The 17,455-nt window shown below is 42.4% G+C and overlaps 1 protein-coding gene across 2 annotated transcripts in view; it reads left to right on the top strand.

Annotated features, from left to right (window-relative positions):
- Nucleotides 1-1,173: 1,173 nt before the first annotated feature.
- Nucleotides 1,174-17,455, top strand: part of CUNH6orf89 (chromosome unknown C6orf89 homolog) — a 32,097-nt gene continuing 15,815 nt past the window's right edge. Inside the window, exons 1-3 of one of the 2 annotated variants that reach the window (XM_040644671.1) lie at nucleotides 1,174-1,325; nucleotides 12,313-12,520; nucleotides 12,970-13,183. In XM_040644671.1, coding sequence (XP_040500605.1) covers nucleotides 1,324-1,325; nucleotides 12,313-12,520; nucleotides 12,970-13,183 — 424 coding nt within the window. In that variant the 5' untranslated portion in view covers nucleotides 1,174-1,323. Of the gene's footprint in view, nucleotides 1,326-12,312; nucleotides 12,521-12,969; nucleotides 13,184-17,455 lie in introns of those variants that run through there. The other variant, XM_040644672.1, reaches the window with a different exon arrangement.

Genomic DNA, 17,455 nt, shown 5'->3' with positions numbered 1-17,455 from the left:
CACAAGACCATGATTAGCATGCACCCACCTTGGATTAAGTTTCAGAGGGTGATTGAGACCATCTTTCCAGAAAGGGAAGGGGGGGGGGCACGTGAGGATATCTGATATGAGGCAACAGAAAAGGTAGAACTCCTGGTTAGATGGATCATCTAGGAGGTTGAGTGAGTATGAGGATGGACAGAACCAGCAGATCGGACAGCAAGTCCTCGGGTTTTGAGGGGCACACACTTTGTGTGATGGCAGAAGAGGTTTAGGAAAGGAAGAAATGCAGACAGTAGTAGTCATATTGCAAAGTGAGTGAGAGCTGACATCCGAGAAAGTAAATCAGACGTGGGTCCTCTAGCCCCAGCGGGGTGAGGACTATCTTACCTTGTGCGATCGGAGTCATGGCACCAAAAGATGTTACCGATGGAAGCTTGCATTGTGTCAAAGTGTCGGCTCTTGGATTCCCCTCAAAAAATTTCTGTGAGGATCCGCTCTCGAATAAAGACAGAAGGAATGTACCAAGCACAAAGCATTTTATTAAAGAACAGTACACTGTCAAGATGGAGGGGAGGGGGATTGACAACTACCCCAAGGCTGTAGGGAGTTTTTTCCTTCTATGTAAGTGGGGTCTAGAGCTAGGGAGGAGGCGGTCTTTAATGGAGGTTGCGTCGGAAGGTTTGGAGACTCCTCCTGCAGGTGCGGAGGGAGAAATTTTGCCCCTACAAGGTTCCTACCGGAACTATCAAGGCCGCGTTCCCCCACGGGGGGCGGGGGGTGGGAGAGTGAAACCGCAATGCAAACAGTGACGTTTGCTCTGTACCAGCTGCCCTTGGTCCGCTAGCCCGGGAAAGTTGGAAACCACAGTGTTTGCTTGTCTTTCTTTTAGACGAAGAGCTCCCAGAGCCTTTAAGGGCCTGCCCTCCATTGCCTATCCCTTCCACTCCCACCCCTTAATGCCTAACACGCTGCCCGGCACGTAGTAGGGGGCTCAATAAAAGCTTGCTGAATGGATCAGCGCAGCTGCGAAGCCCGGGTTAAGCGCACCCCGGCATGAACTGAAACAGACGGAGCAGGAAGAACCCGACGCCAGGGGGGAGCAAGAACCCGTGCTCTCCAGATCTCGCGGGAGTTGGCGCGCGCGGCAACTTCGCGGACTCTGTTTCTGACGGAAGCGCGGGGGCGTGAAGAAGGAGCTACCCTAGGGCGCGCGGCCTCGCCTATGGCGAGGGAGTTGCTTCCGGGTTGCACGCCCGGAAGCAGGAAGTTGTCGGCTTACCCTCCTCGCCCGGCGGCTGCTGTCCCCGAGGCGGGAGGAGCCCGAGAGGGCGCGGGCCCCGCATGTGAGTGACTGGGGCCCGAGGCCGGGAGGGGGGAGGCGCTGTGACAGTCTCACCGCCGTGCCCGTCTGTGACATCCTCGCGCAGCCCCTTGCCCCTGCGCAAACCCCGTTTCTGAGCCGCTGGTGTTTCGCAGACTGCACCTCTGGCAACTTCCCCTCCCTGCCCCCGCTCCAGGGTCGACTCCCTTAAGACCTTTTCTTTCCTTGGCTCCGTGGGGCCGTGCAAAGCGAGGTCGACCCTGCTTGAACCTGTTTGGCAAGCGTCACAGCGGTGTCCAAAACACGGTTGGCGCTGTCGAAGACTAGATTTCACTGCCCTTTTGACGGATTCTAATTTTTTTGTAAATTGAGAGTAGATTCCCCGCCCCCCCGAAACATCTTTCTTTCTTTTTTTTTTTTTAAGTGTGGACTTGTATGTGATGATCGTAGCATCTAGGATTTCAGAAAGTTGTATGACTTGGTTTATTGACCCGATGAGCAGTTTGTAGTCACCTTTTAGTACAAAAATCGCCTGCCTCGTGTTCCATAGTTTCTTAAGACCATTAACCCTGGTGGCACACCTTTTCCTGTTTAAGAGTCTGCATAGCCTTGGTTTTCGCGAGTACATTTAAAGTATTCAATCATCACTTTATAATAGAAACTACTCCCAGATACTTATTATTCTGACTTTTTCAGATTGCTCATTTGGTTGAATCCTCTACGGGCATTTCTCCCTTAATGAAAGTGTGTATTTGACTTTATCACAGTTTCTTTCTAAAGAACAACCCAAATACAACTTTGCTACATTGAAGTTTTGACTGAAGTTCACATAGTCCAACTTGTATACCAAAGAGTGACCCTGTTTGCCCTGTTAGGCCCTTTCTGCTTTGGACCAAAACAACTTTCAAGACCCAATTTGAATCCCTGTTTCTCTACAGCTACCCTACAACACCATGATTGTCTAACTGGGAGGTTCCTAATCTCATCTAAATACTTCTTAGGTTGATGCATTTTTAAGAATAAGAAGAATAAAAGGTAAAGTGAATAAAGCATTAGGTAAATTAGTTTGAGAAAAGAGTGATCACTTTAGGTCCTTTCTGTAAGTTTGCTTAGTAGACATTGATCAGGTTCCATGTGCCTGAGGTGAATTTCGATGTCTGTTCTTCGTTTCTTCTGTTACTTTCTCCGTTTATCTTTGCTTTCAAGTGTTAAATAACATTCAAATGAGTTAATTTTAAAGATATAATTGGCTTTATTAATCAATTCATTATAATCAGGCAGCATCCCATCTAGCAAGTAGAGGAGAGCTCCTAAGGGCTACAGAAAAGGAAAGGTTTTTAAAGGTAGAGAAAGGGGCACCTGGGTGCCTCAGCCTATTAAGCGTCCAACTCTTGATTTAGGCTCAGGTCATGATCTCAGGGTTGTGAGATTGATCCCTACGTTGGGTTCCACACTCAGTGGGATGTCTGCTTGAGATTCTCCCTCTTCCCCTCCTTCCACCCACACACAAGCTTGCACTCTCTCTCTCTCTAAAAATAAATAGGGTGCACCTGGATGGCTCAGTCAGTTAAGCATCTGCCTTCAGCTCTGGTCATGACCCCAGGGTTCTGGGATCAAGCCCCACATCAGGCTCCCTGCTTAGTGGGGAGCCTGCTTCTCCCTCTCCCGTTCCCCCTGCTTGTGCTCTCTGTTGAATAAATAAAATCTAAAAAAAATTAATAAATAAAATATTTTTAAAAAATAAAGGTAGAGAATAGAATAAATAAATAAAGGTATACGCATGTGTGCGCGCTTTCTCTCTTTTTTAAGGCAAGCTCACTCCTGAGGAGAATGGAAGAGTTCTATCAGTAAATTTTCTAGCACTGACCAGAAATTCCATGTTAAAGTTCTATAAAGTTCTAGGAGGTTTGAAACTGGAGTTAGGTTAGGTGTTAAGTCTTGGTTTACTGACTCAACCTAAGGGACGCCATTTTGGCCTATGATTTTCTTTTTAACACAAGAAACAATTTAGTGTGAGGAGATGTGGAAATAGGTATAACACAGAGTGATCAAGTTGTGTTTAAGGTTCAAAGGACAAACATCAAGGCTGGAATAAGGAGTTCACTCATTGGAAAAGCATGGGAGCTAGACTTTGAAGCCTGAGGAAATTATGTGTGCAAAAGCAAAAAGGTGTGAAACGGTATGGCAGTGAAGCATGTGAAGAAGGAATGGGAAATGAGACTGAACAGGTAAGCAGTGACCAGGTCATAAAGGGCCATGCTAAGTAATTTGGACTTCATCTTGTAACAATTATTAAGTATTAAATTTGGGTATTGGGACAAATGTTTTACATTCATCATCTTGTAATCCCTGAACAACAGTGTTGGAAAGACACAATTATCCCCATTTTATAAAATAATGAAAACTCTGAGGCTTAGATTAAGTAGTATCTCATGGCTACACAGTAGATGGAAGATCAAGTTATTATCCCGCTTTTTCCGATTCCATTGCCTTCTTAACCCACTGTGCTACATTGTTCCACAGCAGGGCATGTGGACTCAGGGAAGTTGCTTTATTTTATTTATTTATTTGTTTATTTGAGAGGGAGAGAGAGAATCTTTTTTTTTTTTTTAAAGATTTTATTTATTTATTTGACAGAGATAGGGACAGCCAGTGAGAGAGGGAACACAAGCAGGGGAAGTGGGAGAGGAAGAAGCAGGCTCATAGCAGAGGAGCCTGATGTGGGGCTCGATCCCATAACGCCGGGATCACGCCCTGAGCCGAAGGCAGACGCTTAACCACTGTGCCACCCAGGCACCCCGAGAGAGAGAATCTTAAGCAGGCTCCACGCCTAGCGTGGAACCCGACATCGGTCTTGCTCTCACAACTCTGAGGAAAAGACCTAAGCCAAAACCAAGAGTTGGACGCTTAACCAACTATGCCACCCGGGAGCCCCTCAAGGAAGTTGCTTTAAATAGATGAGTAACATGAACCAATTTGTGTTTCAGAAAAATAATTTGTGGAGAGAGTAGAGGATGGATTGGAGAGGGGAAGGAGGACTGGAAGTATTAAGTATATCTTTGTGATGGTCCATGGGAGAGATGTTGAGGGCCTTAACTGCCATTGATGTAGAGCAAAAGAGGATATGATGAATGTGGGAATTATACCGGGGGTGGAATTGAGGATTTAGTGATTGGTTCATTGGTGGTGTTGAGGAAGAAGGAAGAGAGGTTTTAGATTTGGGGAACTGGTATTTCTGTTAATGACAAAGCAGAATGTAGTAAGAGACATGGAGGGGGGAATGCAGGGGGGAAAATAGTAAGTTATGGACATAATACATATTGGGGACAGTAGGAAATTTCAGCCAGGGTGTCTGGTAGGTAGATAAATGGATGGGTCTGGAGTTCTGGGAAGGAGAAGAGATTTGGGAATCACTAATAGGTGGTGGTTAAAGCCATGGAGTGGATGAGAAGATCAAGGACAACTGTAATGAATACCAGCATTCAGGGGTGTAGTCTCTGAGAAAAGAGAATGATACCAAGGTTTGAGAGCACTGGAGGGAGGAAATGGATAGCAACAGCAGCTTCTGCAGAGAGGTCAGGTAAGGTGATAGTTGAGAAAACATCCTTTGGACTTGGCATGTAGAGAGCCATTGGTGGCCTGAGTGAGGGCAGTATCGGTGTGAGCAGGGCAGAAATACGATTTCAAGAAGTTGATAAACAAATAGAGACCTGGGAAAAAAGGTGAAGTGATGCGGTTTTGTTTTTGTTTGTTTTGTTTTGTTTTTAAAGGAGCTTGGCTCTGAAGGGAGGGGGAACATGAGCACTGGAATTCTAGAGAGGAAGGGTTTACTGTTGTTTTAATGGTAGAAACTAGAAAAGGTGAGGATAGGACCAGGTAGAAGTAAGTTTTAAAATGTGGGGGTTACTGCTTCAAATACATTCATATCATAAAGGACCAAGAAAAAAAGAAAGCGGCCAGGATCTGTTCTAGATTTAAATAGCCCAAAGAGACATGACAGCTAGTTGTGAAGTGTGACTATTGATTGGATCCTGGGTTTCTAAAAAAATTATATGGCCTTTTTTTTTTTTAACAGAGAAATTTGACTATGGAGTGCGTATTAGGTAATCTTAGAGAGTTATTTTAGTAGGTATGATAATTTCGCTTCTGGTGAGGTAGAACTGTGTCCTTATTCTGAGGAGATGCATGCTAAAATATTGAGAAGTGATTTCGTGATGTGTCACAACTAACTTTTATATGGTTCTGGCAAAAACAGAGAGGAGACAGATAAAGCATATTTGGCCAAATGTTAACGATCAGTCTAAGGGAAGGATATACAAGTGTTTATTGTAGCATTTCCGTTTTTCTGGAGGCTTGAAATTTTTCAAAATAAGCTGTTGGAAAAAGTGAAAGTGGCATATTTTCATTGAGTGAAGAAAGTATCAGATTCACCAAGTTTCACTGGATGGAGATGTTCAGAAAGAGGACTGAGTCAAGTGATGATAAAACTGCAAAAAGGTAGAATTCCCTCAGTTGTAAATTTAGTCTGACCTCTTAACCTGTTTTCCGCTTTAAACATTTTTATTGATAAGTTCTGTCATTCTATCAGCTGTGCCTCTGTCCTGTTTTATCCCTAGACTGAGACCCAGAAGGAATTGTGGAGAACATCTCATCAGAGCTGTCAGTGCTTCCTTCTATTCCTGAGATGCTCCTTCAGAAGTGAAGCCTAGCCTCCTGGCTTACACCCCCCCCCCCTCCACCCTGACCTCTCTTGAAAGCAGAATTTCTTAACCTCAGCACTCTTAACAGTTGGAGTGGGACAGTTCTTTGTTATGGGGGGCTGTCCTTGTAGGATGTTTAGTCTTTACCCACTAGATGCTAGTGGGGCCCCTCCAGTTTTGACAATCTAAAATGTCTCCAGACATTGCCCAATGTCCCCTGGGGGCAAACTCATCCCTGGTTGAGAACTGCTGTTCTAAAGCAGTGTTTCCTAATTGGGGTGTGCCTTTAATCAACAGGGAAGACTTTCAATACTTCTGCACCTGGATCCCACTCCCAGAAGTTCTAGCAATTCATTATGTCCAGGGTGGTGTATGATACCTTGATTTTTCATAATTCTGCTAGTGACCCCGTCTGTGCCCTTGCAGGTGTAAGCCACTGTTAGGAGTCAAGCTCACTCTTTGGAACTTCCCTCTGTGGCAAAGCTCATTGCTACCAGAGTTGGATCTTCTTTCTATCTGTAGGTAAAGGCTTAGCCGATTTCACTCAGTCACCTCATGCTTGATGCTTAGCCATGACTTTGTGGTTTTGTTTTTTTTTTTTTTAAGGGACAAGATCTTTTTTTTTAATACAAATCCTTGTGTTGAGAGCTGACTTTCAGATCACAGCAAGGAGCTGCTTTGCTAGTATGAAATCCCAACCCAAGGGGACCTTTTTGTGCCTGTTTAATTAATATCATATCTACTAGATGCCAGTACCCCTCCAGTGTGACCATCAAAAATGTCTCCAGACTTTCCAAATGTCCCCTGTCCCAGTTGAGGACCACTGGTCTAACCAAAGCCAAAAGGAGGGCTTATTATGAAGATCTGCATGTGTTCTTAGAAACTTTATGAAATTATGAGTAATGACCCTTCCAATAACTTGGGGAATGTGTCAGAATCTCAAGGAAATAGGATGTACAGTTTGCAAAAATATATTCAGTATCGTAATAACATTGTATACTTGAATTACAAAAAACAAACTATTGTTTTTGCAATACAAACTGGGAGTTTGGTGAGATGTTTATGTGTATTAAAAGTAGGCAGAGGTTTGTGAAGGTTTCAAAATAGTCATCAGAAATGATGGTAGTTAGTTCTCATCACCTGCACTTTTGTTCCCTTCACGGTTCTCCTAAAGGCACAACACGTGTGATGTTCTCTGCTGCCTAAGGGATACCTACACGTGCTCCACCTTCCAACACTTTCAGATTTTTTACTGGAATTTTTTCTAGAATGCTCGCTGCTCTCTTTTCTGGTCCTTTACTGAATTTTAATGGATTTTGACTAGGTATTGTTGGGTAATTAATTGTAGTTTGTTTGAATGAATATTATCCTTGCTTGCTTGCTTGCTTGCTGAGAATGTCTGTTAACTTCAACTGAAAAATACTATCTCTGGAATCGCTATTCACAAAATCACGATGTGAAAAATATTGTAATAAGTTACTGCTTTATTCTTTTTCCAGGAATCATTGTAGTTGATTTTCAGCCACTCAGTTGTGATAATCGAGGGACATGGTGTTGTGGTTTCCACTCTGCCAGCACAGAATAGGAAAATACTTGGTAAGGGAGGCAGCATGCATAAAGGTTAAAAGCATCAACCCTGAAGTCAGGCACACTTGACTTCATGTCCCAGCAAGTTACGGAACCTTTCTGAGCCTTAGTTTCGATATCTGTGAAATGGGATTAATCACACCTACCTTTTGGCAAAACAAAGAAAGCAAAGCGAGACAAACCAAGAAACAGAGTCTTAACTGTAGAGAACAAACTGACGATTGCCAGAGGGGAGATTGGTGGGGGGATGGGGAAATAGGTAAAGGGGATTAAGAGTACACTTAACCATGATGGCATTAAGTAATGTATACAATTGTTGAATTATTATATTGTACATCTGACACTGGTAGAACACTGTATGTTAACTATACTGGAATTAAAATTAAAACAATAAAAAAAAAGTCACACCTACCTTCTGGGATTGCTGTGATGATTTACTAAGATAATGTTTCTAGAGTGCTTAGCACAGTGCCTGGCATACAGGATAGCATAACAGGAAGTGGTAATACAGGAATGCAATTTGGCGTAAGTCTTTAATTTCTAATGAATTGAATTTTTTCTACTTCCTGAAGTCTTCATCTAGTCTTAAAATTTTAGAGCTAGAGGGGACTTTGAAAACCTTCTAGTTTAGTCCTTTTATTTTTTGGATGAGGAAATAGACCAGGTGATTCAGTCAGATCATAGCAGTGTAGTGTAATAAATGCCACAACAGGCATAAGTTCAAATTCTATAAATATACATTTTATTTTATTTTATTTACTTATAAAAACCAAACTCTGGGTCTCCATGTTGAAGTTTATTGTTGATGCAAGTTCTTTCTTTCTTTCTTTTTTTTTTTTTAAGATTTTATTCATTCATTTGACAGAGACACAGCGAGGGAGGGAACACAAGCAGGGGGAGTGGGAGAAGGAGAAGCAGGCTTCCCACTGAGCAGGGATCCTGGTGCAGGGCTTGATGCGGGGCTCCATCCCAGGACCCCAGGACCCTGGGATCATGACGTGAGCCGAAGGCAGATGTCCAACGACTGAGCCCATCTGCTCCTAAATATACATTTTAAAAATGTCTTTATGGAGCTTTAATTTATATGCCATAAAATTCACCCATTTGAAATGTACAGTTCAATGTACATTTTACTATGTTTTTAGTATATTCACCAAGTTGTGCAACTCTCACCACAATTAAAGTTTAGAATATTTTTGTCACTTTAGAGAGAAACCCTGTATCTTCTTTTTTTTTTAAACCACATGATTTTATTTTTTTTTCTATTTAAAATACAAATATTTTTTTTAAATGATTTTTTATTATATTATGTTAGTCACCATACAGTACATCCCCGGTTTCCGATGTAAGGCTCGATGATTCATTAGTTGTGTATAACACCCAGTGCACCATGCAATACGTGCCCTCCTTACTACCCATCACCAGTCTATCCCATTCCCCCACCCCCCTCCCCTCTGAGGCCCTCAGTTTGTTTCTCATAGTCCATAGTCTCTCATGTTTCATTCCCCCTTCTGATTACCCCCCCTTTCTTTATCCCTTTCTTCCCCTACCGATCATCCTAGTTCTTATGTTCCATAGATGAGAGAAATCATATGATAGTTGTCTTTCTCTGCTTGACTTATTTCACTTAGCATTATCTCCTCCAGTGCCGTCCATGTTGTAGCAAATGTTGAGAACTCATTCTTTCTGATAGCTGAGTAATATTCCATTGTATATATGGACCACAACTTCTTAATCCAGTCATCTGTTGAAGGGCATCTCAGCTCCTTCCACGATTTAGCTATTGTGGACATTGCTGCTATGAACATTGGGGTGCATATGGCTCTTCTCTTTACTACGTCTGTATCTTTGGGGTAAACACCCAGTAGTGCAATGGCTGGATCATAGGGTAGCTCAATTTTTAACTTTTTAAGGGACCTCCACACTGTTTTCCAGAGTGGCTGTACCAACTTGCATTCCCACCAACAATGTAGGAGGGATCCCCTTTCTCCACATCCTCTCCAACAATTGTTGTTTCTTGCCTTGTCTATTTTTGCCATTCTAACTGGTGTAAGGTGGTATCTCAGTGTGGTTTTGATTTGAATTTCCTTGATGAAACCCTGTATCTTCTAACAGCCACTCCCCATTCTCCTCTACCTCCCCTGGATAACCACTAATTAATCTACTTCCTGTCTCTATAAATTGCCTCTGTTCTTGACTTTGTATTTTATTAATGCAGTCTTGTGTGATCTTTTGTGACTGTCTTCTTCCACTCAGCATAATACTTCCGAGGTTCACCTATGTTGTAGCATGTATCACTACTTTATTCTTTTTTATTGTCCAGTAATATTTCATTATATGGATATACCACATTTTATCCATCCATTCAGTAGTTCATGGACATTTGGATTGCTTCTGTTTTTGAGCTACCATGAATAATGCTGCTTGGATATTCGTGTACAAGTTTTTGTGTAGAAATATGTTTTAAATTCTCTTGGGTTCATACTTACAAGTGGAATTTACCGGATTGTATGATAACTCTATGTTTAAATTCTTGAGAAACTGTCAAACTGTTTTCCAAAGCAGCTGACCATATCATAGTCCCACCAGCAGTGTGCAAGAGTTCCAGGTGCTCGACATCTTTGCCACCTTAGTATCTGACTTTTTTGATTATAGCCATCCCAGTGGTTGTGAAGTGGTGTCTCATTGTGGTTTTGATTTATATTTCCCTGATGGCTAATGGTGTTGAACATCTTTTCATGAATTTATTGGCCATTTGTGTATCTTCTTTGGAGAAATGTCCATTCACATCCTTTGCCCATCTTAAAATTGGGTCGTCTTTTTATTATTGAGTTGTAATAATTTTTTATGTACTCTGAATACCAATCTCTTATCAGATACATGGTTTGCAAATATGTTCTCCCATTCTGTGGGTTGTCGTTTCACTTTCTAAAAAGGTATCGTTCACAGTGCAAAAATTGTTAAATTTTAATGTAGTCCAATTTATTTTTTCTTTTGCTGCTTATGCTTTTGGTGCCATATCTAAAACACCAGTGTTTTTTAGACGAGTGCCTAATCCAGTGTCATGAAGATTTTCCCCTATGTTTTCTTCTAAGTGTTTATAGTTTTAGTTCTTAAGTTTATGTCTTTGATCCACTTTGAGTTAATTTTTGTGTATGGTAGAAGGAAGGGTCCTCCTTCGTTCTTTTGCATGTGGATATCTAGTTGTCCCAGCACCACTCGTTGAAAATACACATTTTTAAATAGAGTTTACACCATCGTTTTATCTGAACCTTGAAATGAAAGCTTATATGGCCTATAAAAAACACACTGAGCAAGAGCAAAGACTTTGGGGGAGGGCTTTAGCTTCTTCAGGTGTGGGGGTTTCTCCCCTCCCCCAGCCAATTCCTCAAAGTCTAGATTGCCTGCCTGTTAATTCACCATTAGCAGTCTGATTCTGATTTCATTGGTTTGGGTTGAGGTCCTGGTATGAGCGGTCATTAAAAACTCTAGGTGATTCTAAGTGTAAGCACACTTCAAAACTAGTGAACTAAAGGGTTAACAGTCATAAAGAGGATCAACCGGTCAGTCCTTGGGAGGTGATCAGTCCTCTGGAGGCGCTGTCGGAAGGGGAGATAGGATGGGGTGCTTGCTGGCTGGTGGCACGGCGGGCCTCCTCTTCTCCGCTGAGCTCCTGGACTGTTGTCCTCTGCTCTACAGGTGGCAGCATCGCCTTACTGAAAAAATAGAATTGTACCCTGTCAGTGCTTTTTGGGGTTAGAAGCACTTCGGGGATGAAAGTATGTGAGATAAGAGGACTTCTCCGTTTAAGGCGGAAAAAAGACCAAAGGAAGAGAACATAAATCCCAAGCACTGTTTCCTTCTGTAAATGAAGGAAAATACTGTTTTGTAACACAAGCACTCTTTAAAGGAACTATTTAACTGCATTTCACAAATGTTACAAGAGAGTATTCTTCTTCGCCACTTTTAATTTTTATCTTTTTTTTCTGTGGCCACCGGGAAACAATTTGGCTTTGAAGTAACTATGAGAACAAATTGAATTTTGAAATTAAAGATCTTAGGTCTTTAGTATATAAAATACAAATAAAAGGCTCTTTATTGTCTAAAATCGTATTTGCGGAAAAGCATGAGGACTGCAGCCTACAAGGTCTGAAGAGTCCCCATGCCATGGTTTCTGTATTGCCTGAAATTCTTGCTCTGCCAGTACCAAAGCGTATCCACGTGTACCCCACAGTAAATCTTGATTTCAGTGGTTAGTTCCTCCTGTGTTGCTAAAAAGCGTATCTGATGTCAATGCAAAGAGATAAAACATCAACGACACTCCATACTGTGTTTCTTTTTATTTAAGTGAATTACCAGTAGCAGACCTCTTGTGATTGGTTGCAGAATCATTTTGGTACCAGTGTTTCAAAGTCCCTTTAGGGATTTATTGTGCTCGACACTAGTGCTCCTCAAAGTGTTTGGGAACCTCTGCGGGTTTGTAAACCGTATGTTACTAGCCCACAATCAAGGAACCCCTAAAAGCTGTGCAGCACTAACTCGACATTGTCTAGACATAGATTTTGTTTTACAAAAACATTGGCCTGCGATGCATTAGGAAGAACACAAGGCCGGTCCTGCCCCACAGATGGTCAGGAAGCACCGTTCTAAAGGAAGGAGCTTTGAGGAGGAAGTACTTGAAAGAAACTGTCCTCCTTTTTACATTTATTTTCTTTCTCCCAGGGATTTTGTATTAGAAGACATGGATCTCGCCGCCAATGAGCTCAGCATTTATGACAAACTTTCAGAGACTGTTGATTTGGTGAGACAAACAGGCCATCAGTGTGGCATGTCAGAGAAGGCAATTGAAAAATTTATCCGACAGCTGCTGGAAAAGAATGAACCTCAGAGGGGGCCACCCCAGTATCCTCTCCTGATAGCTACATATAAGGTAAGAATATGTTCCGATGTGGAGATACCTCACAGAGCACAAACTTCAGCTTCCTCCCCCAAAACTACAGTCCTCTGATTCCACCACTGAACCTTAGTTTTTCTGTAAATAAATTGGCCTTTCCTCTCGTTACCGTGTGTTACTAGGAAATTTGACTATTTTGTTGAATATCCCAGATGAAAGCTGTATATTTATAGTTAAATTGTATTTGTGTATAATTTTCAATAGCTCCAGGGCATGATAGAAGCTTAGTGAGCCTTGCAGTCCTCATAGTTCTCAAACTCAAACTTGAAATGCTTTCAGAAGTGAATGTAAATGGCTTGATTATGAAAATGCATTAGTTCCTAAGGCACATTGGAAATAATAGAAGAGGCGGGGGTTTTTTCTTGGCGTGAAAGTATTTTGTTTGCTGGAACAATTATTAATCCTTTCCCTGTCTTTCCTTGTAGGTCCTTGTAACCCTGGGATTAATCTTGCTCACTGCCTACTTTGTGATTCAACCTTTCAGCCCATTACCACCTGAACCAGTGCTTTCTGGAGCTCACACCTGGCGCTCACTCATCCATCACATCCGGCTGATGTCCTTGCCAATTACCAAGAAGTATATGCCAGAACATAAGGGAGTTGCTGTGCATGGGGGTGATGAAGACAGACCCTTTCCAGGTAGAATGCTGCATTTTACTACTTCTAAGATACAGCTTTCTTGACAGTATACGACGGGAAAGGAAATAACATGTATTGAAATCTAACGAGAGACACTTTCCCTATTTTGTCTTATTTAATTCAGTGAGGACTGATGGGTTTTATTGTCCCTGTTTTGCAGACTGAGAAACTGAGGCTCAGAAAGATTAAGAAACTTTCCAGAAAAACACTTCTGGGGAAGTCTAATTCAACCCCCCCCCCCAATGCCACCCCCCTACCATGCCAAAGCACAACATGGTGGAGATGTGTGTTTTTGTTTATAGGAGGAATCTCAATGTGTCTTAGTCTACCCTTTTCTCTCCCATGCTCCCTATCCACAATAGGCATTTTAATAAATAGCTCTTGATTTACTGAAAGCATCTGAGTCCAGCTTGCTTTTAACTAGATGCTCTAATAGTCCTTGCCCATTGGACTGAGTTTTTGTCCCAGTAGGTCACGGTCTTTTAGTTCAGTCTTTTCCTCTCTGTCTCACAGTGTGCTTATTTAGTGCTCCTAAATGTACAGTTTTGCCAATAAGTTGATTTTAAAAAGCACTTCAACTTAGTAATGGTGCCACACTGGCGCTGCAGGAATTTCTAGTCTGACGCACCATTTGAGGACTTTCCTTCTGAGAATAACATACCATGATAAGACTTGAAATTTACTTTTTGAGAAACAACAGAGGGGATTTTGTTATTTTGGTGGTGTTAATCTTATTTGCCCATATGAAGGAATATGTAAATTAATTTCACAGATGGATTTCAGAACTTTTTGTGTAACTGTTCTGAGACCTTTAGGTTCCAGCAAAACTGTTTAGGAAGTATGTTTTCACCTCAGTGTTGCTTTCAGCAAAAATTCCGTCATGGAAACTACACTTTATAATGCCCCTCTTCAAGCCAAGACCTCAGCACTCATAAAAATCACTCGGATTGAGGCTCCTTTGAAAGCTATTTTTATACACTTGAGGAAGGAAATTATGAAAAGATTTCCAAAATTATACTAAAATCAGAGGAAGGGAACATTATAAAACAAAAAGCCTTGTGAGTTGGTTTTTTTTTTTTTAAATTAGCTCATCTATAGAAAGTTTTTAATTCCGGATATAACTTCCTTGTATTTATTGGGAGGATTAGTTTTTGAAATGTCTCATCAAGAAAGCTAAAAAAAAAAAAAAAAAAAAACCTTATCAGGAAGATCCAGAGCACATGGGGGAAAGATCCAGAGAAACTTGTCAATCAGGCCAGCCTGTGCTGCTTCCTCACACGCATCAGCGTCCTTTCCAGTCTTCCTCTCACTGCGTCCCTCAAGGTGTCTTCTGCTCTTTGGCACACGGAGAGGAAGTCAGCGGTGTTTAGTACCAAGTTGATAGCAGTTACTTTCTTCTCCCCATCCTATAAGGGACATTTTAATAGGCTATTGAATTAAGAAGTGAGGGTCGTTGGACCATGATTACTTATTCTCTAAGACAGAGTCTGGTGATTCAAGAAACCTTAGTGTCTCATCCACAAGCCTAACTATTGGGTCCACTGCAAATGGATATTTTGCCTTGCAGATGGAAATAAAATGAGTCCAGCGCTCAGTTGTAAAGAGAGAGCATTGGAAGGGTGTGGTTTTAGCTCTCTCATGTCGTTGACTCTGTTAAAGTGCTGCTTTTACTTGTAAATGTGGTATCAATGCACTCTAGTTTTCCTGTGTGTGATCATTCTGGGAAGCTGTGACCGTGCAAAGCGAACAGCATTTTGCATAGCATTTGGAAGGAAACTTAAGAATGCATAATATTTTAAGGGGTAAATAGAAACATATTGGGGAGAATTAGGTACAAGAAATAGGAACTGCTGGGCCTGTAAGAGGGCTAGAAAAGGAAAAACTGTAAGTTATCATTCTTAATGTCATGGTACCAAAAAACAACTGCCTTTTATTCAGGATTATTCTTCGTGATACCTTTGAAGTAAATGTAGAGAGAATGGCATGGTAGATTCGGCACCCTGAAGGAAAGCCTGCAAGCACATTGGGGCTGGCCTGTCTGTCTAACCTGTCATCCATGCCCCCGCCCCAGTCATCTGACACTGCTTGCAGTGGCATCCTGGGAATGACTAAGGGCAGTGGCGGGAGCAGTGCTGATGTGCCCGAGGCACCGCCGCCAGTGGTGCTAGGTTTCCTCCCGACCTCTGGTACTTTTTCCTCTTGACTCTGCCCAGGGAACAAAAGGCAACAGAAGTGGGGTTCTTTTTGTAGGTTCCAGCCTTGGATAGGAACCCCTGCTCCTGAATCCTCTTGATGAGCAGAATGAAGTGACTCTCTAGTGACTCACGTCAACCTCCCACCCTGCAGCAGAAAATAAATAAGCTGATACTTACTTAGTACTTACCGGATGCCAGGCCCTGTTCAGAGGGTTTTCCATATATTGCCTCATTTATTCTTTACGATATTCCTGTGAGGTAAGTTCTGGTTTTATGCCCGTTTTAAAGATGGAGACACCGAGGTACAGTGACATGAGGTCACTTGCCCAAGGTCCCACGGCTAGTAAGTCGTGGAACCGTGATCCGAACCCAGGCATCCTCCTCGGAGTCTGAGCGCTTAGCTTCTGCCGGGAGTCGTGTGTAGGAGCTCTGCAGTACACCTGAGGAATCTAGCTTCAAGTTTGATTTGGTGGCGGGGGGGCGGAGTTTGATTTTGGAGTTCTACACACTCTCTCTCAGCTCACCAGACGCTTCCTCTCAGCTCCCTAGTGCCTGGAACAAGGTTTTGTGGCTGGTACCACAGATCCAAAGATAAGTCAGCATCTTGGCCCTTTAGAATTTTCCCGATCTAGTCTTTTCCTAGACATTCAGCCCAGCTCATCTTCCCGGTCTGCACCCTTATGGGTAATATTTGACTTGTTTGGCTAAATCCTTTATCTTATTAACCCATAGTTTTCCCTTTGCAGTCACATTCTTAGTTCTTGTTTTCCCTCTGGCCTCCTATCTTCATATCCACTTTGATCTTACCAGCCATCCTCTTGGCTTTCACCCTTCCATGGCATCACTGAGTCTTAGAGCTAGAAAGGAGCTTTAGCACTGATCTAGTGCATAGCCCCATTTTATAAAGAGGAAATGGAGGACAGGAGAGGTGAAGTAACTTGCTTACCCAGCTAAAAATACCAAACTGGCACTTGAACCTTTGTTTCCTAACTCTAGCCTAGTATTCTTCCATCACGCCACACTTACTGCCTGCTGTCTCTGCCCTCAGCCAAGCATGTTAGGCCCAATTACTTTGTTTACTTTGGGCATCTGTCATATTTTTTTAAGATTTTATTTTTAAATAATCTCTACATCCAACATGGGGCTCAAACCCAGAACCCTGAGACCAAGAGTCACATACTCCACTGACTGAGCCAGCCAGGCGCCCCAGGCATCTATAATTTTTAATTATGACACCCGTTTATACTGAGGCGGCCTGGGATAGTTCCCATCTGCAATGAGAAAGTGTATCCGTATCTGTACTGCGTAACTGGAACTTCATGTATCCGTGAACTTCCAAGGGAGGTTGAAGTAGATCCGGCAACATCAAGGAGTTTTGAGAATAGTAGATCATTCATGGACTTAGAACTAAGGACCTAATCAGAGTCTAGGCCAGTGCCCAAAGATGAAATGCTCGGACCTCAGGGAATGTCCTGTTCTTTTATTTGCAAATAAAATTTGAGGTGATAATAGCAACTGTGTCAAGCACTTAAGTGTATATCAGGCCCTGTGCCATGTACTGGGGCCGTGTATTTTCTCAGTCGTCACAGCAATCACAGGGTGGTTACCGTTTGTATGTCCATTACAAAGATGAGGAGACTGATGTCCCAGGGGATTGACTATTCTAAAGTCTCAGAGTTAGAGACCATTTTTTTAAATTGAAGTATAGTTGACGCATAGCATTACGTTAGTTTCAGGTGTGTAGCACAGTAATGAGACAAGTCCGTATGTCATGCTGTGCTCACTACAAGGGGAACTACCATTTGTCTCCATACAGCGATGTTACGGTACCATTGACTGCGTTCCCTGAGCTGTGCCTTCCATCCCTGTGACTCATTCATTCCATGACTGGAAGCCTGTGTCTCCCAGTCCCCTTCACCCATTTTGCCTATCCTCCCTCACCCCCCTTCGCTCTGGCAACCATCAGTTTGTTCTCTGTATTTATGGGTCTGTTGCCTTTTTTGTTTTATTTTTTAGATTCCACATGCAGTATTCATCTTTGCCTGGCTTAGTTCACTTACCATAATGATCCTCTGTG

Source organism: Ursus maritimus, unplaced genomic scaffold (genome assembly GCF_017311325.1).
Source record: "Ursus maritimus isolate PB19 unplaced genomic scaffold, ASM1731132v1 scaffold_30, whole genome shotgun sequence".
NCBI classification, from domain to species: domain Eukaryota; kingdom Metazoa; phylum Chordata; class Mammalia; order Carnivora; family Ursidae; genus Ursus; species Ursus maritimus.
The sequence above is the reverse complement of the archived record's forward strand: the minus strand, read 5'-3'. Positions and strand labels throughout refer to the sequence as shown.